General features: G+C 47.9%; 2 protein-coding genes across 6 annotated transcripts in view; one reads left to right on the top strand and one right to left on the bottom strand.

Moving 5' to 3' along the window:
• Positions 1-17,695: 17,695 nt before the first annotated feature.
• On the top strand, positions 17,696-23,402 carry Uck1 (uridine-cytidine kinase 1). Of its 2 annotated transcripts, none has more exons than XM_027423856.2 (7): positions 17,696-17,895; positions 18,060-18,219; positions 19,069-19,165; positions 19,304-19,446; positions 19,536-19,630; positions 21,694-21,742; positions 22,144-23,402. In XM_027423856.2, exons 1-7 carry the CDS (start codon positions 17,788-17,790, stop codon positions 22,323-22,325), a joined length of 834 nt encoding a protein of 277 aa, XP_027279657.1. In that variant the 5' UTR covers positions 17,696-17,787; the 3' UTR covers positions 22,326-23,402. The 2 variants fall into 2 exon arrangements, with proteins under 2 accessions (XP_027279657.1, XP_035302137.1); XM_035446246.1 differs by having other exon boundaries at positions 17,699-17,895; positions 21,570-21,742; positions 22,144-22,281.
• Pomt1 (protein O-mannosyltransferase 1) overlaps positions 23,400-27,511 on the bottom strand; it is an 18,482-nt gene continuing 14,370 nt past the window's right edge. For all 4 annotated transcript variants that reach the window (XM_027423851.2, XM_027423852.2, XM_027423854.2 and 1 more), the window contains 5 exons: positions 27,225-27,322; positions 26,613-26,726; positions 25,550-25,676; positions 24,742-24,919; positions 23,400-24,183 (listed from right to left, as the gene is read on the bottom strand). In XM_027423851.2, coding sequence (XP_027279652.1) covers positions 24,009-24,183; positions 24,742-24,919; positions 25,550-25,676; positions 26,613-26,726; positions 27,225-27,322 — 692 coding nt within the window. In that variant the 3' untranslated portion in view covers positions 23,400-24,008. The remainder of the gene's footprint in view (positions 24,184-24,741; positions 24,920-25,549; positions 25,677-26,612; positions 26,727-27,224; positions 27,323-27,511) is intronic.

Raw genomic sequence — 27,511 nt, 5'->3', positions numbered from 1 at the left:
GAAAGGATAGTACTATGAATTCCAAGCCAGCCTGGGCCACATAGGCTACAGTTTAAGACCCTGTCTCAAAAAGACAAGAAAGTCTGGAAAACTGGTTCACCTGTTAAGAAAAACCTGAGTTGTTAGTGTTAGCAGGTAGCTTTAATCCCAGCACTCGGGAGACTGAGGCAGGCCAGCCTGGTTTACAGAGTGAGTTCCAGGACAGGCAGGGCTGGAATCAAACCCCTATCTCAAACTGGTCCTTAGCACTATCCAGCAGCTCACAACCACCTAATCCTGGATGAAGAGTTGGTTTACATGCTTAAGATTGCTTGCTGTGCAATCATTATGATCAGAATACTTGCTTTGCAATCAAGAGGATCCCAGCACACTTGAAACAAGCCCATTGTCCCACACAAAGGTGGTGACATACACCTTTAATCATAGCACCTTGAGGCAGAGGCAGGATGGATCTCTGAGTTCCAGGCCTGGCAGAGCTACATAGTAAGATCCAGTCTCAAAACCTGTTATCACGCCAACTCTGAGTGTGTCTGAAAGGTCTCTTTGGGACATGTAGGCAGCATAGTCACCACAGTGAAGGAAAATAGAGATGGACAAGATACAAAAGACACAACTTTGAATGACAGACCATCGTCAGCAGTCACATGGCCCAAACTGAGGGGGGTTGGGGATGGAGATGAACCCATGGTGTTCAAAAGGGATGAACAGCTATCTTGTCCCTGAAAACCTAAACTTCTGAAAGGAGCTTGGAGGACTTGGTGGGCAGCCACACTGCTCGTGACCCATGCTTGTGCTCTGGTCCTATTCCTGACATTAGACATACCACTGTGTCTTGCTACCTTTCCAGGTTCACCATAAGATCACATGTCACTGTCCCAGGCAGCAACCATTCTCATTTCTGGACTTTCCCAGCCATTCTCTCACTACACATCATAATGGGCCAGGCAGACAAGGATGTGGAAGGGTCTGAGGTCTGGAAACAGCATGTACAAAAGCTCAGTTTGGATAAAAAGTGACGAGGGATTGTGATGGGCAGTCTGGTCCACTGGATATGAGATGAGAGGCTCACCTAAGCCCACCCTAACCAGCTCTGCATTTGCATCAGTCATAAGCACCCAAGAAGGGCCCTGGGGGGATAAAATCATCTCCAGGTCTGGTCCAGTGTGAAAATGGCTCTGCCATGTGTTATTGGCAGGCACCAGCCTCTTGGGGGCAGTATCTACTCAGAGATGTGCTTAATAGCTAGCTGTGTAGCATGTAGACAGGGACAGAGGAAGTGAGAGGTGATAATCACAAATCCAAATTAGTTACAAGCCAAAGGTTTCATCAGACAAGGGCTGGCAAGTGCAGTAACCAACCATTTGCACAACTCCAGCTTTGTGGGATCTGTGCATCTCACCTGCAGCTTCTTACTGTCCCAAACAATGGAGTAAGGTTCAGTAGAATGCCCCACTCCCAAACTCAAGTAGCCTAGCTGTCTAACTCCAGAACTGGCTAAGTATCTGTGAGTACTGGATCCCAAGGGCAGATCAGCTTCTCTTGAAGAAATGATGGCTCACACCTATAATCCCAACACCCAGGAAAGCCTAAGGCTTTCTAATCTTATGTCCAGACTTGGCTACATAGGGAAACATGTCAGGGGAGGTATCTTTTGAGGTTCATGGGTATCCCAGGCTGTCTTGGAACTTATCTTTCTGCCTTTGCCTCTAAAATACTAGAACTGGGGGCTGGAGAGGTGGCTCAGAGGTTGAGAGCACTGACTGCTCTTCCAGAGGTCCTGAGTTCAATTCCCGGCAACCACATAGTGGCTCACAACCATCCATTATGAGATCTGGTGCCCTCTTCTGGTGTGCAGATATACATGGAAGCAAAATGTTGTATACCTAATAAATAAAATCTTAAAAAAAAATACTAGAACTGTGGGTATGCACCAACATACTGTTTAGGGAGGATCTAGAAGCTAAGTACAGAACTCTCTGAACCCTTAGGTCCAATATCTTAGCCACACACTTCCATTATGTTTCTCAGAAATTGTATTTGCCCTTGGCCAGGTGTGGTGGCACATGCCTTTAAACTCAGCATTCAGGAGGTAGGAGAAGGCAGCTCATGGCCAACCTGGTCTGGCTAGTTCCACTCTATTCAGGGATACAAAGTGAGATTCTTTATCAAACAAATGCAAAAGCAGGGGAGGGACTAAGGATGTAGCTTAGTATTAGAGCATTTGCCTGCTTGTACACAGACCCCCGGTTTTGTCTTTGACACCATAAAACAAGAATATGCGGTCAAGCACACACCTTTAATCCCAACACTCGGGAGGCAGAAGCAGGCAGATCTCTTGTGAGTTCAAGGCCAGCCTGGTGAGTTCCAAGTCAGCCAGGGCTATACAGAGAAATCCTTTCTGGGGGTGGAGGGGTTGGGGGGGAAGCTTTGAAATTTGGGTGTCCACTGTTTAGGAATTCTGAATTTGCAAGTCCAGAGCTCTGCCTTTTTTTTTTCTTTTTTTTTTTTTCTTTCTTTTTCTCAATGTTCAGATTGAACCCAGGGTCTTGTATGTGCTGGGGAAGTTTGCTCTACACTAGGCTACACCCCAGTCCTAGGAGATGTCTTTAAAATTTTTTTTATTTGCACATTCTTGTATGTTTATGTTTGCATGTGAGTACATGTGCCTTAACACGCAAGTAGAGGTCAGAGGACATCTTGTGGCTGTGGTCTCTTTCTGGCTTGGCAGCAAGTGCTAACAGCTGTTCCCTGGGAGTGCAGACCTGTTTTGAAGCCTTGAGTAACTTCTTATAGCAGACACTAGAAGAAGAGGCTGAGAGTCTATTGGGTGAACTTTGGATGTTGTCTAATTTCTGGGAATCCAGAGCTCTGCCTTTTATAAGTTTTAAAAGATTTGTGTGGGAGAGGGGTTGCTGTGTGAGTGCAGTGCCCTCAGAAGATAGAGAGGACATGGGGTCCCTTTGATCTGGAGTTACAGGGCGTTGTGAGCCACCTGATCTAACATGGGTACTGGAGTTGAATTCAGGACTTTTGGAAGGGCAACAAGTGCTCTTAACCACTGAACTGTCTCTCAAACCAGTCTTTTATGTTTTAATTGTTTGTTTTGTTTTGTTTCAAAACTGGGTTTCTCTGTGTAGCACTGGCAGTCCTGGAACTTAATTTGCAGATGAGGCTGGCCTTAAACTCCAAGATCCACTTGCCTCTGTCTCCAGCATGCACCACCACCACCCAGCTTAAATTTAAATTAAATTTTGACTTTTTGAGACCAACCTGACTTCAAGTTCACTATATAGCTGAGGATAACCTTGAAGTCCTATTTTTTCTGCTTTTGTTTCCCAAGTGATGAGGATTTTTGAAAATTTTTAGCACATCCAAAGATCAACTGAGGCACTGTACATGCCAGACAGACAGTCTACCACTGAGCTACATCCCCATCCATTTATTTATTTATTTACTGTGTGTATTTGTGTGTGTGCTTGTTTATGTGGGTGTGGGCAGGTACACATGTGTGTATATGTGCACATACACAGATGTGTTTCTGTGCAGATGTTGGAGGTTGAGAGAACAGCCTTGAGTGTTGTTCCTCAGGTGATGTCTACCCAGTTTTTTGTTTTGTTTTGTTTTGGTTTGGTTTTTCGAGACAGGGTTTCTCTGTGGCTTTGGAGGCTGTCCTGGAACTAGCTCTTGTAGACCAGGCTGGTCTCAAACTCACAGAGATCCATCTGCCTCTGCCTCCCGAGTGCTGGGATTAATGGCGTGCACCACCAACACCTGGCTGTCTACCCAGTTTTTTTTAAGGCAGGGTCTCTCATTGACTTATGTCTCCCCAAGTAGCCTAGGCTGGCTAGCCAGTGAGCTCCATCTCCACCTTCCCGGCACTGTGTCTGTCTGCCTAGGAGAGAGAGCAACATTGGGTGTCTTCCTCCATCACTCACCACTTTTTTTGAAACAGAGTTTCTCAGTGAAAGGGGAGCTTGCCAATATGGCTAGATTGGCTGGCCAGTAAACCCAGGGCTATTCCTGTCTCTGCTTATCCAACACTGGGCCTACCGCTATCAGTGACACTGCTATGATCAACTTTTTACATTAGTGAGAGGGCTTGAACTTAGGTCCTTGTGTTTGCAGACAAATATCTTACCAACTGAGCCATCTCCTCAGCTCTCTCTTTTTGTTTTTTTGCTTGGAAATTGAACCTCTTGCATGCTTGGCATGTGCTCTGCTGAACTAAACCCTCACCTTTTTTGTTTTGTTTGGTTTTGTTTGTTTTTTTCTATATATGGTTTCTCTGTGAGGCCCTGACTGTCCTGGAACTTCTCTGTAGACCAGCCCAACCTTGAACTCATAGAGAATCCACTTGCCTCTGCGTCCCGAGTGATGTGATTAAAACCATACACCACCACAATCCCAGTAACCCTCAGCTTTAAAAAAAATTTTTTTTTGGGGGGGGGTTCGAGACAGGGTTTCTCTGTGTAACTTTGGAGCCTATCCTGGCACTCGCTCTAGAGACCAGGCTGGCCTCGAACTCACAGAGATCCGCCTGCCTCTGCCTCATGAGTGCTGGGATTAAAAGCATGTGCCACCAGCACCCGGCTAAAAAATGTTTTAAAGATGAGATCACCAGGCAAGTTTCTAGAGTTGCTGTTGGTGACATCTTTCACTTCACTTCGATGCTTGTTCCCTGGTGGCTGATGAAATAAATGGGCTTCCGAGCATTAATAATTATGTCCTGACAAATCCTATTGCAAACCTGCCTGCCTCCAAATGCATCTCTTGTGCTCCCTGACCCCAGTGCCAGCATGGTCTCAGATCTCTACCACCCAGAAGACATCTGATTTGGCTGTTCCCCAGGAAGTGTTCTAGACCCCGCTTCTCCTCGGCTGCTTTCATTCCCTGGAGTTGGCCTGCCCCACCTCACCTCCCTCTTATCTGACTTCAGCAAACCTGCCCTCTGATTTGCCAGGGGTAAGCTGAGCCTGTTTCTTGTCATCTTGGGGTTCTTCTGATTCTTATTCATCAGGAACACATGTATTTGGAAGGGTCAGAGGTGGGACCACTGAGAAATGAGTTGAGGCAGGAAGTTCCTGTTGGCTGCAGCCCGCTCTGGAAGGCCCCAAACAGTCTTTGTCTTAATAATCACACCCTGATGCTCATTCTGCAGTTCTTGTCTCAGAAGCTCTGTTAGTGTGACTGATGTCTGTGCTCCTGCTATCCAGCCCCTCCTCGGGAGAAGGCCACTTCCTGTTGTGGCACTCAAAGGACAGGATTGGTCATGACTGAGCAAAGGCTGCAGAGGAAATGCAATGCTGATAATATGTTGGTGGATATGAGTTTGTTTGCTTTTCTGGTTTTTGGAGACAGGATGTCCTTATATGGCCTCCGGCATCCAAGTGCTGGGATTAGAGGTATGTACCGTCGTGCCAATTGTGATGGTCAGCCTTCATTGTCAACTCAACTGGATTTAGGATCCCCATAACACCTGTGGGTGTGTCTGTGGGTGTGTCTATGAGGGTGTTTCTGGAAAGATTTAGCCAAGAGAGGAAGAAGGCCCACCCATCTATGGCCTGGAACCTGAGATTGAACACAAAGGTGAGAGCTGAGGGGTCTGGAGAGATAGCTCAGTGGTTAAGAGCACTGACTGCTCTTCCAGAGAACACGGGTTGAACTCCCAGCACCTACATGTCACTCACACCTGTCTGTAACTCCAGTTCCAGAAAATCCAACACCGTTATAGACATGTGCAGGCAAAACACCAATGCACATAAAAGAAAAACAATAAACTTTTTAAAAGGTGGAAGCTCAACTGGGCGTTGGTGGCGCAAGCCTTTAATCCCAGCACTCGGGAGGCAGAGGCAGGTGGATCTCTGTGAGTTCGAGACCAGCCTGGTCTACAAGAGCTAGTTCCAGGACAGCCTCCAAAGCCACAGAGAAACCCTGTCTTGAAAAACCAAAAAAAAAAAAAAAAAAAAAAAAGGGGCTGGAGAGATGGCTCAGAGGTTAAGAGCACTGACTGCTCTTCCAGAGGTCCTGAGTTCAATTCCCAGCAACCACATGATGGCTCATAACCATCCACTATGCGATCTGGTGCAGTCTTCTGGTGTGCAGATATACATGGAAGCAGAATGTTGTATACATAATAAATAAAATCTTTAAAAAAAGAAAAAAGAAAAGGTGGAAGCTCAGTGCCAGCGTCCATCTCTCTCTGTTCTTGACTATGGATGCAACACGACCAGCACCTCACTATCCCGCCACAATGCCTTCCCTGAACCAGAGCAGCCCTTCCTTCCCAGTAGCTTTCATTAGATATTTTGTTACAGCAATGAAAAGGCTTCCTGGTGTGGGGGAGGGTGAGAAATTGTGTTGATATTTTGTGGTTGTCCCTCATTGGCTAGGCATGATCAGAACATCTGACAGTGCCCGATGCTAGGCACTCAGACAGACTCCATTGCCTCATCTCTTGGCCTCATAAGCCTTATCTTCCTATATATCCACCCTTTTTTGTTTACTATATGGGCACTCAGTGGGAAACAGAGTTCTTTGCTCAAGCTTCCTTGACCCCACCTCAGGAGGGCTCAGCAACTGAACTGTGACTGTCTTAGGTTGGTCTGCCAAACAAGCTCTAATGCTCTAACCTGTCATTGACTACCAGCTCTCAAAGAGCATACATTCCTGGAGAGCTGCCAGTGTGGGGGGCTAGGTGGTAGTCTTCTGAATTTCAGATAGCCAGGCAAGTATAACCTCATGTGGAGGACTGCAATAGGGATGCCTAAGAGCCATTAACACCTGAAGAGTCGCCTCAGTTACTGCCTGCTGCTGTCAGGTATGCTACAGGAGACATTTAAAGAGAATAAGGATTAACAACACTATCCTGCCAATTAAGGCATAAGTGAACATCCAGGAGGAATCAAATAGCCCTTTTAAATTTTATTTATTTATTTATATATGTATTTATCTATCTAGTACAGTCTTCTGCCTGCACACCAGAAGAGGGCACCAGATCTCATTACAGATGGTTGTGAGCCACTATTCGGTTGCTGGGAATTGAACTCAGGACCTCTGGAAGAGCAGCCAGTGCTCTTAACCCCTGAGCCATCTCTCCAGCCCCAAATAGCCTTTTAAAATTATCCCAAACTTTTTTAAAAAAATGAAGAGTCAAAGGCCGTAACTTCTGCCCTTATCTGATTTAATTGAAAAAAAATAATGTGTTAGCTGTATTGAATAATATAGAAACCTGGTTGACCATGGGCCCTTAATATATTTAGCCAGTTCCCGTCATGCTAAACTAACATTCTTCGTCTCAAAAGACACTTTACAAAATGAAGAAATTGAGGATCACAATTGAGTCTCATTAAGGTTTTTAAAGTGTCAATTTCTTCCTCTAACAATAAATTAATTTGTTTGTGGGCAAAGAGAGCAAAAAGGGGGAGAATATACATTACCTATCCTGGGTCATTCCCTCCGTGGTAGAAGCAGGCTGATCCATGGCCGGGCACACATCTCTTACCAGGACCCCTATTGGTGTCCTGGCAGTCTGAGGGAAAAACACAAGAATACCCTCCCCCATGGGTTAGCAGTGGACTAGTTGTTGCCATTGGAGGGACATAGGCTCTCTCCATCTCACCAGGGGCAGGGGTGTGTTTCTTGGCAGAGATGCCCAGTGCTTGTAGGCTGGGCTGAGCTCCTTGTCATCAAAACTGAGAAAGTTCATGTGGAAAAGGACCTCTGTTAAGGCCAAATGAGGATCTCTCTTAGCCTCTGACGAGTTAGTCCTGGCCAATAGCTCTTTAAGAGCTCTGTTGGTCCTCTCCACAATTGAATTGTCCCTGCAGATTTCAGGGGATGTGAGTGGTATGGGAAAACTTCCAGGACCCCAGAAAGTCACTGAATTGTTGAGAGGCATAGGCAGGGCATTGTCAGTCTTACATGCCCAGGGTACCCCCATAACTACCATGGCTGATTTGAGGTCCTTAACAGCATTGACCGCTGTCTCCCCAGAAATGGGAAGGGCATAAACAAAGGAGGAACAGGTATCTATTATCACATGAACATACTTAACATTGCCAAAGGGGGCTGGGCGGTGGCACACGCCTTAGTCCCAGCACTCGGGAGGCATAAGCAGGTGGATCTCCGTGAGTTCGAGCCAGCCTGGTCTACAATATCAAGTTCCAGGACAGCCTCCAAAGCCACAGAGAAACCCTGTCTCTGAAAAAAAAAAAAAAAAAAAAGGATTGCCTTTTTTGGATAGCTCACCCAAGTGTATAGAACCAGGGTTAGGGATGACATATGTGACATCTTTGGAACCAGGATGCTGGATAGTGCGAAACATCCATCTGCCAGATGGCATTAGACAACAACCATGGGGGACAAGCCCCTGCTCATTGAAGAGGTCCTAAGAGGGCGAGAGGGGCACAAGCGGCATTTGCCTGAAACAAATGTTTCCATTGGGAAAATGATAATTTTGGAAGAAGTCTATGCAAATTCTGTGGAGACAGATGATGGAACTGCTGGTGAAGAGCCCTGATTGTTTTAGGAGATCCATACTGGCTGTTAACATGATGGTGTCTGTGACCTCATTTCCTGAAGTCAATATTCAGGGTAATTTGTAGTGAGATTTTTTTTTTACAAAGATTTATTCATGTATCATGTGTACAGTTCTGCCTGCATGTCAGAAGAGGGCACCAGATCTTATAGATGGTTGTAAGTCACCATGTGGGTACTGGGAATTGAACTCAGGACCTTCGGAGGAGCAGCCAGTGCTCTTAACCTCTGAGCCATCTCTCCAGCCCCTGTAGTGAGATCTTATATGTAACAGGTAGCAGGGTTCAGTCCTCTGATTTAAGGCATCCTGTATGAGCAGCATAGAGCTGGTGATGGGTCAGTGAGTCTTTGACTTGAGAAAAGGCCAGCACATGGACTGCTTGTACAGCATACTGGCTGCCAGAAAAAATGTTAATGGACTAGGTCTGGCACTCTACCAGAACCTTGAGGAGGGCAAATAGCTCACCCAAGTGTATAGAACCAGGGTTAGGGATGACATATGTGACATCTTTGGAACCAGGATGCTGGATAAGAACACCATGTCTGTTTTTATTGGAATCTCAAAAGGCCAGGGTAGTGTGAGGGATGGGAGTGGAGGAGGGGACTCTGTGGGACTGTATCTTTATTGGAAGTGTGGGGAGCCCTGCTAAGATCTTGGTTTTTTTGGCAAATGATTGCCAGTAGTACCTGTGATCCTGCAATCATTTCCTGGAATGAGATAGAGTCTGCCCAGAGGGATTGGGTATTTTTTTTTTTTTTGATTTTTCGAGACAAGGTTTCTCTGTGTAGCTTTGGAGCCTATCTTGGCACTTGCTCTAGAGATCAGGCTGGCTTTGAACTCACAGAGATCCACCTGCCTCTGCCTCCTGAGTGCTGGGATTAAAGGCGTGCGCCACCAATGCACAACAGGATTGGGTATTCTTTAAAGAAAAGCTTACTTGGCTCTCATCCTTATATTCTCCATGCCAGCATTTGTGCCTTAAGGTCAAGTTGGAAGGATTGATAAAGCTTAGAGATGACTATGCATAGATCAGAATGTGCTTGATGTATCCATAATAGGAGCCCAGATTGCCATAGGTTCCCCCCCAAAACCCTGGGTGTCTACAGGATCATTGTCAACAAGGGTTTCTGAGGGTTGTGGTGTTGCAGGATAGAGGTCGCTAGAATGGCCACAACCTTTTGCAGTAGATCTCTGGCCTCATGAGTAAGCCCAACCTTGATGGATGGGCAGGTGGGCCCCCCTCCAACAATGAATGGAAGTGTCTTATCTCTTGGTTGGGGATGGACAAAAAGGGTTTAAGCCAATTAACTGTGACACATAATTGTTGAAATTCTGAGAGTTAGTACCATTCCTTCATTTCCAACTTAAAGGAAAGAGGGAGGACATGCTTAGCAATGAAAAAACCTAAAAAGGCAAAGGGGGTACCATTTGAACATTATCTGGTGCCACCATCACATATAATGACATGAGATCGTGTAACACTTTTTCAGCAGTCTGTTGCAGATAGACTGCATCTGAATGAGCCACCGTGCATGTAACAGATTAAGAGGGTGTCCTTGGGAATATTCACCAATGCCCAAAAAATATATAACTGGCAGATTGTGGGCTATTCTTCATTCCCTGGGGTAAAACCGTCTATTGATATCTCTTGGCTGGCTTATGTATATTAGGTTCCCATACTGTAAAGGCACAGTGGTCTTGATCTTGTGGCACCTTGGGAATTTGAAGAAAGTAATCCTTAATATCTACAACTAAAATATAATAAGATGGAGGAGTAGCACTAGGGTGGGGAGGGCTAGTTGCATGGACCTGGTTTTTCCCATTTGATCATTAATTGCACAAAGATCCTGCAGGAGGCTGTAGTGTCCTGATCTCTTAGGAATAACAAATATGGGGGTATTATGTTTACTTGTGGTTGATTCTGTGTACCTCATCTTTAGCTGTTCTGCAACTAATTCCTTTAGGATAGACAGCTTGGGTTCCATTATAGGCCACTGTTCCACCCATGCATCTTGATTCAAGAGCCATACCAATGGAATGGGACTAGGAGGCTTGATCGTGGTGGATTTCTGAATTCCAAGTGGCCCTTAGAATTGGGGGTTCGACCCATGCACAGATCGTGATTTGCCAAACCTTTCTTTTCATGGACCTAAAGGTCATCAAAGAAAACTCTATTGTCAGTAGTTAGGACAGCACCCACATCCTCCAGAATGTCTCGGCCCCACAGGTTTCTTGGTACCATAGAAATGATAAGGTGAGTGGCTCCCTTGTTGCCAAGGTCTTTTCAATGGATCAAATGACAGGTGGTAAGTTTTGAATCTTGTTGGCCTCCTGCCCCACTGATGGGAGGGCCAGGTCTAAATTTCCAATGAGGAAAGTGGAGCACCTCCATTTCTGTTACTATGGTGATGTCTGTGCCTGTGTCCACCAAGTGTCTCACAGCTCGTCCATCAAGAAAGGTAGTCAGCATTAGGGAGCATGGAAAAATGGGCAGTATCCAATAGATTTTTCAATTACCAGAGCCTCCTCTTATCAGCAGGGATGAGGAGGGCCCTGCCTGGAGTTTAAAGGGGCAGGTGTTTAGGCAGGCTGTGATCTGCAATCCTTTGCCCAGTGAAATTCCTTATTGCATCTGGTGCATCAGGTCCTGGGTTTTGTCTGGGGGCAGTCATACCACAGATGGTCTGGTTTGCTGCATCCCCAGCAAGATCTAACTACGTGGGGGCCCTTGTGTGTGTCCTTGGCACTATCTGCCTGTCTGTAAGGAGGGCATCCAGGGAAGTGGTGAGGGCAGCAATGGGGCTGTTACTGGGGCCAAGATCTCTTGTGGCCAGTGCCCACTAGTGAATGCCCTCATTGCAGACTGCTGTGACTGCATTGTGTGTTGGAGCATTCATTAAGCCCTTCCCAAACCAACTGTTTGATTAACATTTCCCTAGCAGCACCCAGTTCTGCTCTCCGCTCCACTGTCTCATTGACACATGCAAGAAAATCAGCAAAAAGTTCCCCTGGCTGTTGAATAAGATTATGGAAGCAAGCTGAAAGGTCCCTAGAGGTGCATGCCTTAAGAGCCTTGAAGGGCAAGTCAGAAACCTGTGCCTGATGGATGGATGGGATAAACAAAGTTACCTCCCCCCAGGGAGCATGTCAAAGGTCACCAGAGCATTAAGAGGTTTGTTTGTGCTTGAGCTTCTGCCTGATCATCATAAGCCAATTTCCAGCTAAGAAAGGGGACCAGTTCCAGCAGATTGGGGTGGGGGTAGGGGCTATGGTGGCTGGGGATCAGACCGCAGTGCAGGGAGATTTCTGCCATGGGGGCAGGTGGACATTGAGGCACTTCTTCACTCCGAGAATACTGTGGTGGAGGTGTAGCTTCCTGCAGCAGGAGGGAAGCAGGGGGGGGGCAGCAAGTGTGGTTCTAACTGTGGCCACACTCTCCTCAGAAGGTTTCATAGAGCTTGAACTGTCTGTCTCCTCATGGATGACGCAGAGAAATCAGACATAGAAGGTATAGAGGTAAAGAGGCTACCCATTTTGTAGAGGGAGACAGCTGGTGGGCAACAGTCAACAGGGGTGGAAAATTGTGTTTTATGCTTAGTGGGTTTTTTAGGACACGGCCATATGCTCACGTGATGTCTTCGGACAAGGGACATGTTCGGGAATCAAGCCTCGGTTCCACCTCTTGGGGGGGTCAGCCATTATGTGGAGGTGCCAGGCAAACTGAAACAGAAAAAATGTGCCTTCCTAACTGGACAGGCAGGCAAACAAACACAAAAGACAGACAACACAAAAGAAGGAGAGAAAGGGGGTCTCAATGTTTATGTGCCCTCGTTTAATGAATACAGAGCTCCTGGGTGGCCTTCCAGTCCCCCAGAGAGGAGAGGTGAAAGGGAGACCAGAAAAACCAGGAGTCTGTTCTCTGGGGCACAGTTTAAATGCCCTGTGGTAGTGGTCTTGAGTATCTCTGGGGGAGGTGTCATATTTGTCGGGCTTTCTGAGATGCAGCAGGGTTTGGAGGGAGATGGGGGAGGGGGCTTGGGTGGAATTTCTACCATAACATCCCAGACTCTTAGGGTATGTGGATGCCAGGGGCTGGGGCAAAGTTTTCACTAAAACACACCATTTGGGGGTGCTGTCCAGCACGGCGAGGGAGATGACTAGAACCTGTTCAGGCACCAGATGTAGCTGGGTCCTAACAAATCCCTGGTGGGGGGTGTGTGACACAGTGTCAAGGGAACAGACATCCACCAGGAGTCAGGTGAAAAGCAAGCAGCAGGCTCATTTATTCAGTGATGGGAGAGCCTCCTCCTGGCACCCACCTGTTCACATTGTGTGGTCTCCCCTCATTGGCATGGCATGATCAGGACACCTGACAGCGCCTGTTGCTAGGCCCTCAGGCAGACTTCATGGACTCCTCTCTTGGCCTTTTAGGCCTTACCTTCCGACAAATAACACACCCAGCTTTTTGCTTGCTTTTATCTGTGGCTGACAGGAAATCTCAGCATGGTGTACCTAGCGGACAGCTGATGCCTGTGGTGACCTAGTCACAGAAGGATCCACTTCATGAAGGATGTCTGGTGAACACCCATCAGCTGGGTACTGAGGTGATGATGCTGTGTTCTAAACACATTCCAGGAAAGACTGTGGGACCTTTGGAGCGAGTATCCCAGGAGGTCTGGGGAGGAGTGATAAGGAAGTAGACTATAGCTACGCAGCTGCCATTCAGATCATTCATTCATTCACTCATTCATTTGTTCATTCCTTCATTCACCAGGGATGGATAATTGAAGAAAACAAATGTTCCTGCATTTGTGGGTTTGTATTCTAAGGGAAGGGGATAACAAAACAAATAAGAAGTCATTGTGTCTGGAAAGGTAGCTCAGTTGATAGTGGGATGGCTACTATACTGGGGTTGATCCCTAGCACCACATAAACCAGGCAGGGTGCTGCATGCCTGTAATCCCAGCAGTTGTAGGTAGGAGGAGGAGCACAATTTCAAGGTCATTCTCAGCTACATAGAAACACAGGTAGCTCACAATCAATCTAAGCCTCGCCTGCTTGTGCATCCCTGTCAGTTTTGTGCTGTCTGCTTTCCTGTTCCTCATTTTAGTATAGTATATTCTTCCCTCTAGCCTCTTGGGTGTGTTCACCCTTCTCAGACCAAATCATTCCTGTCAGTTTTCTCTATAGCGATTACTTAGTCTTCATAGGTTTCTTTGCCTGTTTTTATCATGGGAAGTTTTTCTCAAGTATGACAGTTTGGCTGAGCATCGTAGTCTAGGCTGGCTACTGTGGTCCTTCAAAACTTGAAATAACATCACTTTGAGTTATTCCAGCTTCAGTTTGTATTGAGAAATCAGCTGTTATTCTTAGGGGCCTGAAGGTGGGGTTTAAATGAGTCTACCAGACCCAAGATAAATGATAAATATGTGTTTATTAGGGAATCACTTACACAGATAAGAGTAAATAATCGCCACGGTCTTCCTGCTCCAGAAGATGCCGTCTCTGCCCTTCTGATGCTCTCAGAAACCCAAGAGATCTCCAGCCAGCCCCTCCTCTACCTTATAATGGGTCAAGTCTGCACCTAAAACCATGCCAAAAGGGTCTGGCCACAACCACAAGTTCACTTGCAAGGCAAGATGCCACTGCAGGGGCATACATTTATATGTGACTCTTTTGCAGTATTCAATATATTTTATGTAGTGTTTTCACTTTAAAATGATGAGTGAAGTATCTTTTATAGTCTTGTCTATTTGCTTTCTAAATGCCTCTTGGACCTGGATGGGGATTTCACAAATGTTTTTGCTATGAGTTTATTGAAAATGTTTCTTATCCTTTGGCATAAAGTTCTTCTCTTCCTTCCATGTTCATAATTCATAGGTTTTTGTCTTTTCATAGAGCCCCAAAGATCTAGCATATTCCATTTGTACTTTTTTAGTAATTAATATTTTTCCTTGACAGAAAGTTCCAATGCTCCACATTTTTTTCAGACCCAGATAGTCTGTCCTCCCCATGGTCCATTCTATTGGTGACTCAGGTCAACTAGACTTAATGAATTTTTCATTTCCAGCATTTTAATTTGGGTTTACTTCAGTATTTCTCTCTGTGTGGAATTCCATTTTCATATATATATATATATATATATATATATTATATATATATATATATTTCTTTATTTCATTTAGCTATTTGTGTTCTCTTAGAACTCATTCGGGAGTTGATTTTTCTTTCAGCATATTTAGAGTCATTCTTTTAAATTCTTTGTCTGGAATTTTGCCTGAGTCATTTTTCTTGTTGTGATTGGTATTTGGGGGAGAAACATGTAGTCTTGATTTTTAATGTATCCTGTGTTCTTTTATGGGGACTTACGCAGCTGGCATTATTGATAGAATTTTTTTCAAATTTTATTTTCCTTTCTTCATTCAGTGGAAATGTATGTAGAGTTCAAGACAGCCTAGGCTATAGTAGGGTTGCAATGTCATTTTTCTTGGTCAGATTGATGTCCAGGGCACCAGACTCAATTCCCAGAACTTCCCTGAGAATAGAATTCTGTCTGCAAAACAGTCACTATCAAATAGGCCTTCTATGAGAACTGAGTAATTGTCAACTGGAAAATAATCACCCTTCAAGCACCAATCATTTCAGGGAGCAAAGAGACACTGGTAGTTGGTGAGTATCACTATGCTAATTACTGAGGATATGAGTGGAGAAAAGAACAGAAGGAAAAAATACAGCAAAGTAAGACTACTTACTGGCTGCTTTGGTTTGGTAGAGAAAAAATAGTGAGGGGAATATACAAAGAAAGGGGGACTATAGGTAGACTGAAGAAAGGCAAAGAAATGCAATCAGATAATGTAGAGGGTTCCATCTCTCAGGAGGCTGAGTTAGAACCCTCAAACTAGGTCAGGTATGTATGTCCTTTGGGAAAGTAAAAACAAAAGAAAAGGAGCAGGGAGAATGAAATAGGGCAAGAACAAAGAAGGGTCTAGCTGGCCTGCTAAACTGTCACCTGGAGTTAAATAAAGAAGATAGGGACAGGAGGGACAGTTGGGTGACATGGTTGCTCTATTCAGTCTTGAGTCTCTCAGTGTCCCTTCCCTGACTCCCAGAAGCCTGTTTACCCTGTCCCTCTGAGATGGGCAATCCTTTTCTCTCATGCTTTCCTCCTAGGCTTGCTTTGGATGATCAGTTTACTGATGCTGGCCCAGCTCCCACTCTGGCCTAGGTGGAATGGTTGCACAGTCATCTAGAGAGGCTTATGATAGAAAAGTCTGGTTCAAAGTGAAACAGCCCTGGCTGAGGCTGTGATTCAGGAGCTCTACTAAATGTTTAGTAGTTGGCTGTTGAACTGCCAGAAATTTTGTTCAAGGCAGGCAGCAAGGTTGAGAGTTCAGTAGCTTCCGGTTAATTGAGTTACCCCATCTCCCAACACCTTAATTATTGACGGTAAATAAACTTCAGGAGCAGTGTTTACAATAAGAATCTAAAGCCGGGCATGATGGCACACACCTTCAATCCCAGCACTAGGGAGGCAGAGGCCGAGGCAGGCGAATATTTGTGAGTTCCAGGCCAGCCTGGTCTGCAGATCGAGTTCCAGGAAGACAGGTCTACACAGAGAAACCCTATCTTGAAAAAAACAAAATAGGGCTGGAGACATGGCTCAGAGGTTAAGAGCATTGACTTCTCTTCCAGAGGTCCTGAGTTCAATTCCCAGAAACCACATGGTGTCTCACAACCATCTGTTATGAGACCTGGTGTCCTCTTCTGGTTTGCAGATATACATGGAAGCAGAATGTTGTATACATAATAAATAAAATAAAATAAATAAAAGAAAAACAAAATAATAGCCAGGTGGTGGTGGCACACCCCTTTAGTCCCAGCACTCAGGAGGCAGAGGCAGGCCTGGTCTACAAAAGCTAGCTCCAGGACAGCCTCCAAAGCCACAGAGAAACCCTGTTTCAAAAACAAAAACAAAAACCCGAAAAACAAACAAACAAAACTCCAAAATATTAATAGTTAATAGTAATAATAATGATAATATGAAAGATTTTTTTTTGAGACAGGGTTTCTCTGTGTAGCTTTGGAACCTATCCTGGCACTTGTTCTGGAGACCAGGCTGGCCTCAAACTCACAGAGATCCGCCTGCCTCTGCTTCCCAAGTGCTGGGATTAAAGGCGTGCGCCACCAATGCCCAGCTGAAAGAAATATTTTTAAAAAGTGTGTGCACTACCCTCACAGAGGACCAGTTCAGTTTCCAGCATTCACAATGGTCAAAGCTCACAACTGCCTGTAACTCCAGCTTTCTGGGGATCTGACCCTCCCCTGGCACTGAACTCATATGCACACACCCAGAACACACATGTACACATAATTAAAATTATATTTAATTTTTTAAAAAGCAATGCATGGTGGTGCAAGCTTGTAATCCCCAACCTTAGGAGACAGAGGCGGAATTGCTACAAGTTTAAGGCCAGTCTGGGTTTCATAATATCAAGCAGCCAGGGCTATGTGGCAAGATTCTTTCTAAAAAGGAAGAGATTTTAACGGATTCTTAGGATATTCAAATAATGCACCAGGGAAAGATAGGTCTTCCTAAATGTTTCAGAATGACATGTTTCCAGCTTGAGGGAGGAGGGGCACCTGTGGCAGGAGGCAGCAGTGAGCTAAGCAGAGAAGGCCCTAGATATATATATATATATCATCGGTGACAGGATGCAGCTGTGCTGGAAAAATGGAGGTGGTTACAGGTGCGTGGGGTGGAGACTGTGGCCTTGCCCAGGAGTTAAAACTTGAGGCTGCGGTGTGGTGCACACCTTTAATCCCAGCACTCGGGAGGCAGAGGCAGATGGATCTCTGTGAGTTTGAGGCCAGCCTGGTCTACAGAGTGAGTTCCAGGACAGCCAAGGCTATACAGAGAAATCCTGTCTCAAAAAACAAAACCAAAAAAAAAAAAGCAAACATAAAAGAAAAACCAAACAAACAAAAACAAACGAACAAACAAAAGAACCCCCCCACCCAAAAATTAAACCTCGAGGTAAGTGGGTGTGGTTTGGGGGGGCGGAGCCCAATCCAGGTCCCGCCTCCAGGTACCGAGGTCACTCCGGAGTCACCCAGGCACATCTAGGCCTACGTTCAGAGCGCCGCGCTCCCCGCGCGCATGCGTGCTGGTCCCCGGAAGCGATGCGCACAGCGTTCGCCCCTGCGTCCCGGCGGGAGCGGGCAGAGTCCGTGGATGTAGAGCCGCCGCTGACATGGCTTCGGCGGGAGGCAGCGGCTGCGAGAGCGCCGCGCCCGAGGCCGATCGTCCCCAGCCGCGGCCGTTCCTCATCGGCGTGAGTGGTGGCACCGCGAGCGGCAAGGTGAGTGGCCTGCGCCCGCGCCCGAGGAGGGACTGACGGGCCGCGAGTGGGGGCGCCATCGCCTGCCGCCCCGCCGTGTCACCTGTTGCTAGCAGCCAAGGGGCCGCCCCCAGGTCCTGGTGGATCACTTGCACAAGCCCACTTCCGGCACTTTCTGTCCCCAGTCAACAGTGTGCGAGAAGATTATGGAGCTGCTGGGACAAAACGAAGTGGATCGCCGGCAGCGCAAGTTGGTCATCCTGAGCCAGGACTGCTTCTATAAGGTTCTGACGACAGAGCAGAAGGCGAAGGCCTTGAAGGGACAGTACAATTTTGACCACCCAGGTACATGCAGACAGACTGTTTAGAGAGGTGGGGGCAGAGGGTGGACTTCTGCGACATAGGCTCTACAGGGATCGTAGGCTGCCAGGCAGATACAGAGGTGCGTGTTGATGCAGACTGCTGGACCAGGGCTGTAGGAGATGCCTGTGAGATGCAGGCCGCCAGGTCAGAGGCACACAGCTGTTTGCTGGATGCAGACTGCCATGGGAGGCTGTACAGGAGTGTGTATGTACGATGCAGAGTGACCAAGGCATACAGAGAGAAACCTGGGTACCAACTGCCAAGGTGGGGATTGTATTGGAGTGCGGAAGCAGTGAGACTTCATGAAACTTTACTCTCATTTCACTTGGTAAGGAGGCACATACTAGGTTAGGGGGATTTGGGCCTGGAGCCATTCAAGACTTTGGTGTGTTGAATTTGCTTCCCTGCACCTTGTTGCTGAGGGACCCTTTGCAAACCCTACTGCCCCCAAACTGTCTGGGGGCAGTCTTCAGAGAGGCCTGTAGTAGAAGCAGAGGCTAATGTGGTGCCCAGGCCTTGGGGCTGTTGCTGGTCTGGAAGGTTTCCTAGAAAGTTTCAGTTTTTCTAGGGACACAAGAAGGTCAGAGAACAGCACTGTTAACTGGTTCTTCCCAGATACAAAGAGAAGTAGAGGCCCAAATCATCTCTCCCCCAGTGCTGGCCAATCAGAAAGTCTTTATCCCAGTTTTGGTGGGACAGTTTTATCCTCCATTCTGTGATGTGTTGTGGAGTGTTCGGCAGCCCTGGATCCCAGCCATGCTGCCCCTGGGAGAGGCAGTCTCCCTGTCTGCCTGGGCAGCTGGGTAGTCTGGCCTTTTGATGTTCTTGTAGATGCTTTTGATAATGATCTGATGCACAAGACTCTGAAAAACATTGTTGAAGGCAAAACTGTCGAGGTCCCCACCTATGATTTCGTGACGCACTCAAGGTAAGTAGGTAGTTCCTGGGAGGGCAGTGAGAGAGGGCTGTCTACACACACCATCCTCTGTTGGATTCCATCCCAGTCAGCGCCCTTATTACTAAAGTGGGCCATCAAGCAAGGCCTCGCCTGGCCTTTCCCTGGCAGGTTGCCAGAGACCACGGTAGTCTACCCAGCTGATGTGGTTCTGTTCGAGGGCATCTTGGTATTCTACACTCAGGAGATCCGGGACATGTTCCACCTGCGCCTCTTTGTGGACACAGACTCTGATGTTAGGCTGTCTCGAAGAGGTAAGGGCCTGTAGGTCCCTGGGTGGGGCTGGGATCCCCCAGGGGTCCCAAGGAGGGCTTATGGTGGTGCCTTGCTCCTGTTGCTGCAGTTCTACGGGACGTGCACCGAGGGAGGGACCTGGAGCAGATTCTGACTCAGTACACCACCTTTGTGAAGCCAGCATTTGAGGAGTTCTGCCTGCCGGTACTGCCTTTATCCATTCAAAAATGAAAATGGCTCCCAGCTCTGCCCACCTCTCCGTCTGCACTCTTTGCCTATTTGCCTCAGGCTAGACCCTGATGCACCTGCATTGGCTGTTCCTGTCTAAGCCTGGTCTGTGTGTCTTTCTCACTCCTCTTGAAGCTGCTCTTTAGGACTTTGGACTGTTCTCTGTTGAGTGTTTTGACTGATCTCCAGGGCCCATGTCCTCCAGATGCTCTGGAGAAGATGCTGAGAACTCTGCTGACTCATATTAGGAGTTTGCTGCTTTTCCATCTTATAGTTCTGGAGTTAGAGGTGAACTTGTAGCTTTACCCAATTCAGGGAGGGAGGGAGGTGGTGGGGAGCTGAGGGTTGTAGCCCTGGTTGACCCTGAACTCATGGAAGGCTTCTACATTTAGTTTTCTGAGTGCTGGGATTTTAAGTGTGAGTTACACTCATTGTCATATTGGAGTGTTTTAAAGAGAAGCTTAATAGTATTTTGCCTCTTTTAAAAAAGTGTATTTGGTCGGGCGGTGGAGCACGCTTTTAATCCCAGCACTCGGGAGGCAGAGGCAGGTGGATCTCTGTGAGTTCGAGACCAGCCTGGTCTACAAGAGCTAGTTCCAGGACAGCCTCCAAAGCCACAGAGAAACCCTGTCTCAAAAAAACCAAAAAAAAAAAAAAAAAAAAAGTGCATTTGTATGTGTTGTGTATGTACATGTGTGTGTTCATGGAAGCCAGAAGAGACTATAGGATCCCCTGGAGCAGTAGTTACAGGTGGTTGTGAGCTGCCTGATGTGGGTGCTAGGAACTAAACTGAGTCCTCTTGTAAGAGCAGCAAGTGCTCTTAACTGCCTGCCAAGCTATCTTTTCAGGCCCCAGGATTTTATCTCTTAAAGTAAAAAGAAAAGCCCGGCATGGTTGTCCGTGTTTTTAATCCCAGAACCTCAAGGGCAGAAGATCTCTGTGTTATGGCCATCTTCTTGTACATAGTACATTCCAGGCCAGACAGAGATAAATGGAGAGACCCACCACATGCCCCCCAAAAGTAAAGAAACCAGAAATGCAAAGACTGCCCCTGGCCCAAAAGTAAAGGAACCAGAACTATCAAAAACAGGATAGATAAATTCCATTTGCTGCTACTGAAAGAGCACCTTCTGGGTGCTGGGATTACAGTGTACCACCACACCTGGCTAAAAGAGGTTTTATTTAATGCTCATTTGCTCTCTAGTTTCTGGAAAGTATTAATGTGTGAAGTGCAGACTGTTGCAGTCTCATTGGCTTTTGCTGAGTAGGTGGTGAGTAGGCAGCAAACCCAGAGTCCTGCATCCGAGCAGCCTGCCACCTCCATCCCTGATCCTTGTGCTGCCCACCCCCAGAGTCCCTCCCCACCATGCAAGCCATTTCCCAGGCTGGTGGGAAGGGGAGTGGGCTTCAGCTCCTCTTCACCCCGCCTGATGGTACTGCCAGGTCCACTCACCTTTCACAGGAAGGGTCTCTACTGCCTTCAGCAACCTGTCTGCTGTAGGGGACAGGCCTCCTTCACCCAAACACACAGATTGGCAGTATTGACCCCTCCTGGGTCCACTGCCAGAGTATGCCTTCTCCGGGCTTCTGGTTCAACCATGTCCCCTCTGCTATCCTCGGTGGTCCTGCTGGAGTGTCACGGGCATTAGAACATTAAGCAGTGAGAATGCAGGTGATTGGTGCCATGTATGTCTCCATACGGTACAGGGCCGGTTAACAGGCCTGTACACGGCACAGCTCTTGTCTTGCCGTACTCATTCCTATAGAACATTTGCAGACTTCAGTCCCATTTTCAGAGGCCAAGAACTATGGGAGGTGTCACACCTGCCTAAGCCAGCAATTAAGCTGTGACCAGGCAAAAACAGTGGGGCACTGACGTGCAAGCTCACTCTTAATTTTCTGCCTCACTGTTCAGACCCCATCTCTCACCTGTGTAAGGCTGTCCCCAACTCGCCAGTGCTACCAACACCCAGGCTTTCATCCCTTGCTAAAGTCACCCTGGAGGGGACAGCCTCAGGAGACTCCTCTGTATCTTTCAGACCAAGAAGTATGCTGATGTGATCATCCCCCGAGGAGTTGACAATATGGGTAAGCAACTCTCAGCCCTACTCCCAAGCCGTAACCTAGAGGCTACCTATTGTTTCTTAAGTATGTGCACATTTGTCTGGGACATGGGTTCATGTGTACTTTCCAGACACTTAGAGGTGCTGGGCAGGGCCTGTCAGGCTGTTGAGATATGTTTTTATCAGGCTCAGTCAACATTAACAACAGAAAGCCAGGGAGTTCTGCTGTGCCTGTCCATTTGTGTGCCTTCCGCCTGGTGAGACATCAGGCAGGCAGGCAGGCAGGCAGGTCCTGGGACTGCTGGGAGGCAGAAAGGCACAGTGGCTTTCCTGTACGCCAGAGTGTTTTACAGAGTAGGGGAGTGAGGGCAGGCTGCAAGGCTTCCAGGAGCAAATGTGATGAGCATTTCCCATGTCTCACTGCAGTTGCCATCAACCTGATCGTTCAGCACATCCAGGACATTCTCAATGGTGACCTGTGCAAGCGGCATAGAGGAGGGCCCAATGGGCGCAACTACAAGAGGACCTTCCCTGAGCCAGGAGATCACCCTGGGGTGTTGGCCACTGGCAAGCGCTCACACTTGGAGTCTAGCAGCAGGCCCCACTGAGACCAGCATACGTAGATTCCCCACAGACCCATGATTAAGGGTCTGGGCCTGGGGGCAACCACTTGCCCTTAAAAGCAGTCAGGGATTCTTCTCAATGTGATCTAGGGTGGCAGCATTTAGGACCAAAGCCTTCCTTGCTTGGAAGGGCAGATTCATGCTGACAGAGCATTCCGGTGTCTTCTGCTTCCTTTCATTGGAGGAGGTTAGCAGGTCTCTGGGTCACTGAGAAGTGTCCCAAACTGCATAGAAAGCCCATGGTGCTGGCTTCCAGAGGGATGCAGGACATACATTATGAGGCAACTGAGGAACAGCCCTGGCACTGGCTGTCTTGGTGTTGATAGTGAGCCACAGTGAAGTGTTCCCAGTCTGATGTGGTTCGTGTATGTTGCAGAAGTAAAGTTTGAAGACATGTTATATATCCTATTGGTTTTGTGGCAGGCTATTTGTGACCTATGAACCTAGTTTTAACAACCTACCACGGGGCTATAGTCCAGTCTATGGAGCCTGAGGCATGAAGGAACCCTAATGTCTATCTATGTGACCCTAAGCAGCAAGGGACTCCTGGGGCCTGGATTGTGGGATAGATGGGAGCAGGCCATCAAGTTTCTTGTGGCTAAAATAGTGTCTTTATAATTCTGGAGGAAGCCTTGAGCCCCGGGGGCTGTCTGTGTATAAGCCACTTGGCTACAGTTCATGGCTAGTGTGCCAGGACAAGCTATTTCCAGCCAGAAGAGCACTGGAGTGTAGAGCAGAGAGTCACTTGAACATGGCTGCTTAAAGCCAGCTGGTCTCCTGAACCCTGAACCTGAGCTCATGGCTTCACAAATGGTCCGTTCTATGATGTCAAGGTTGTACTCCCTCCTACGGGATGGCCCTTTTGGGAAAAGTGTCCTTTGCTGTTGTCATAGGCTATGATGCAGGCAGTTCTCATTTGTTCTCGTTAAATACAACGAGATGCTCATGACAGCAGCTGAGCTGCACTGAGCTCAGGGGCTGGTTTCTGTTAGTGCTGTGCTGGTTTTGTTGAACTGAAACCCCTCTTTGGAGGAAGAATCAATAAATAATACTAAAAAATGACTATCAATTTGTTCCTTTTTATTTACATTAGGAAAGGCAAATTCAAGGCAAGGAAGTGTATGGATGACATCTTGGCTGTGAAGACAGGTGAAGACGCTTGGTGAAATCTCCCAGAAGGGGTTTTAAAATACAGATCAGTGAGAAGTCCTGGTGTTAATACACTGTCAGATTTCCAAGTAGGCTTTACAAAGGTCAGCTGTGCCTGCAGACAGCGAGTTGTTTGGGGTGACTGAAGGCCTTGTAAAAGGCAGGGCTAAGACCTCATTGGTGGCCCACAGCTGGCGGGAAGGCTCAGGCTCATCACGAGTCCTGTCCACTCCATTGCTGGCTGGGTGCTCCTGCCTGCCTTTGTGGTTCCTGTCAGCTCAAACACTGGCTGGGTCAGAGTCAGGCTTCCTGGGTGAGGCTATGGCAGGGTATATTCTTCACTGTGTGAGGAGGAATAAATCTCTTCAAATGAGAAATCCATGGACAGGGATCCTCAGGTGAAACCACAATTAATCCCTGGAGTCCTTACTGGACCCAGCCAGTCCCTGCCTGCTGCGGCCTCTGCTGGTGGGAGACAAACACAGTTTTTAGATCCTGTTTGCATGCTTGTCTTGTTCTCTAGTACTTCCTGATCAGAATGTCCCAGGTGTCTTTCCAGCGAAGGGCCCGAAGTTCTCCTGGTGAGAGTGACGTGTCCCCATAAGTTAGTGGACGCAGCATGTTGGACACATGGCATGCAGAGGAATACCAGGCTACAACCAGGGCACTGAAGACATTCCTCTGCAGCTGGGACCTGTGGGTAGCAGGGAGAGTGAGGTTAGAGAGTCTGGCTTGCCTCCCCACAGCATCCCTGCCCAGCCATCGCCCAGGAACCTGCTGACCCCTGTGGACTTTATCTGTATGTTCCTTAGACCTCCCCTGCTTCTCTGTGTCCCATGCCAACCCTTATCTGCCTGGACACATTGTACATGACCCTCATCACTGCTTCTCGATTTGCCATGGCTCTACCCACAATGCCAGAGGTGTGCCCCATGCTCTCCACATCAAGCCGTCTGCTCCAACCCAAAGCTTTTTTTTTTTTCTTTTTCTTTTTTTTGAGATAGGGTTTCTCTGTGTAACAATCTTAGCTGTCCTAGAACTCACTCTGTAGACCAGGCTGGCCTTGAACTCATAGAGATCTGCCTCTCTCTGCCTCCTGAGTGCTGGGATTAAAGGTGTGCGCCACCATGCCTCACCAACCCAAAGCTTTCTATCTGCCGTATCCCTCCCAGTCAGGGATGTGAGCCACTGTTGGCCAGTGGTTAAGCCTCTCCCCGTTTTTTTGCAGTCCTAAGGCCCACTGTGCCCGTACCTGCACAGGTGGTCGCTGACATGCTGCAGGACAATTGGCAGCAGCAGGATCTGGAAGGTGAGTGCCGGCAGGTAGTGGTAAAGGAAGAGAATCCTCTCCATCAGGAAGAAGGGCAGGTAGTTGAGCGCCCAGCCGCCAGTACATAGGGCTCCAGCCAGCACCCAGTGGGACCAGGTGTCTGTAGGAGGGTGTATCTCAGAGCAGCACTATCACTGGGCTGGCCATAGGCTCATTCCTAAGTTACATACTGTCCTCAGCACCTCACTTCCCCACTCCCCAGGACTAATTGGACTGATCAGACACTGCCGCTCCTTCCTGGCTCTTGACAACTTTTCTTCTCCTAGGCTCCAGGCTCAGGGTGAGACCAGGCCCAGCCCTTCGAGGTTTCCTGCCAGCCTTAGCTCATGGCCAGTGTAAGGACAGGCTGCTCTCATCTGAGAATTCTGCTCTCAGCTCCTCAGGGAGCTACAAAGGAGCTACATCTGTGACCAGCCCAGAACTGTAGCAAAAGTCAGTAGAGAGAAGGGACCTGGTGGACCAGTGCTGGAGTTTGCTTTCCAAATGCATTTCTGTCAGCTGCTCACAAGCACTGCCCCTGACCCTCTTGCTGACTGCTGGTGCATGCAGGCAACCTGGAACTAAGCCTCTGTCCCCTGCACTCTCTGCTAAAGAAGTCTCAATTGTGGTGTGGATCTTAACTGCCACAGGCGTTTTTTTTAGGGCCCCTACCTGCCTAGGGCCTTGGGTTCTAGTAAAGCTGGCTGTCACCTATGCATAAAGTGTTCCCATCCTATGAGGAGACACTAACCCTCAGGGAGGTCACAGATGCTCCTTCGTCGGCGGAGCAGGTACCAGAAGAAGAGTAGGGTGTAGGCCACTGTGGCAAGGCTAGCTGAAGCCCAGATCACGATGTTTCCAAGCAAGTGGATCTGAGCCTGAAAGAACAGGGAGCCGCTCGCTACCTGCCCCCTCAAGTGGAGGGCAATGGCCACGAGCGAAACCAAATGTACTTCAGCAGCCCAAAACCTCACAAGCACATCTGGAACTCTGGATGTCTTCATCCCTAGCCACTTTTCAGACAAGCATTAGTGGTTCTCAATCCTGTTTGTCACTCAAAACTGAAAATTAGGAGTAATGGAAACTTGATGTGCTAGGCATGAATCTAGACCCCTGTGCATGCTGAGCACACATTGCCATTGAGACTGATTCACAGCCCCCGTTCATCTGAGACTTGTCTCCAAGGTGTCCCAGCCTGGCCTCAAATATACGATCCCTGTTGCCAATGTGTGCCACCTTGCCTGGCTTGGGATTCCTCTTTTAACAACACAGTATTCACAGGAAGGTCATACCTAGAAAGAGAATCTCAGTTTGCACACACACAGCTGTGGGGCAGCCCTGGGACTTGCTCCATGTGCCCTTACTTTACGGTGAGTGCCCTCAATCCCACTGGATGTGCTGGGGAGGTTGTAGTGTTAACTCACTGAGTGACTCTGTGCCCAGCTCTCCCTCCATGCAGCCCCATGCTGCTTCCAGTCTGCTGTGGGAGAAGCAACATAACCAGAGCCATAACATAACAATTATACAACATAACATACACACATAACATGGCCAGCTTAATGGTTGGGTGCTGTAAGGAAAATGCTGTTAAAAACTGACAGGAGGGGGGCAGCAGTGGGCGTCCACAAAGGCTAATGATGGGTTCCCTCAACAAGCCACATGACAGGGAGGCTTTGATTTTTGGCAATGAGTTGTTCAGGCCTTGGACCGCCCAGTGTTCCAAAAACAAAACAAAACAAAAAACAATTCTGAGCCTTTGCCTTGGAGAAACACTCCTACAGGGACTTGCCTGGGACTCACACATGCTTGCTTACACTGGTCCTGGGATGTAGCCAGTAGGCGATGTTGGTGTCCAGGGTGACCCACTCCAGCGGGGTGGAGCTGTACTTGTGTTCAGAATCCTCATTCTTCAGTGTCAGCATCTTCCACTGTCACAGAACAGAGCACAGGTTACAGAGGATGATCAAGCCTCCAGCTGCCACGATGTCAGTGTGGACTAAAACTACTGTCCCTTGTATGTCAACTGCCCAGACTAAGTTTATTGGCAAGTGCTGCATGGGGGCCCTGCACACTAACCTGGGCTATGCTGACTTCATGGCTCTACAGACTAAGTGACAGGAGTCATGCCATGGACTCTCCAAGTCTGCCTGACTTACCTAGGGCTCTGCTAGTTGAATGTAGCCCGTTTTGACCCGATGGGAGGTCTAAAGACACCTTGACATTGCAATGTCACACTGATGCAGAAACCCCTTGTCCCTGACTACTAGGCAAAGGTTCATGGGGCCTGAGAAGGGATAGATACTCTTCAGAGTCTGAAGTCTGGGTTTGAGGACTAGGAACTTCAGAGTTCAGCAGCACACAGTGCCTTCATGGGTAGAAATCAGCTCCCAATGAGAAAGGACGGTGTCCCCCCAGCCACTTGTCACCTGTAGTTCCGAGAATCTGGCCATGAAGCTGAGGTTCCTGTTAATATCAACCTGAGTAGGTGAATGCAGCTCCAGCTCCCTCTCCTTCTGCTCTTGGCCTGACCGTAGACACCAACAAAGACAGTGAGGCTCAAGAGCTGAGGACACAGGTTCCCCCCAGGTCTTTCCAATGACACCTCACCAGACTGCATCATTCCACTTGGTTGCCACCACACCCCAAATTCTCCTGCCAAGTCAGGGCTAGTGTACCCTGGGATACATAATTGCTATTCCCCCAGCCCCCTCCA

This window comes from Cricetulus griseus, chromosome 6 (assembly GCF_003668045.3).
Source record: "Cricetulus griseus strain 17A/GY chromosome 6, alternate assembly CriGri-PICRH-1.0, whole genome shotgun sequence".
Classification (NCBI taxonomy): Eukaryota; Metazoa; Chordata; class Mammalia; order Rodentia; family Cricetidae; genus Cricetulus; species Cricetulus griseus.
This window is presented reverse-complemented; position numbering and strand designations above follow the sequence as displayed.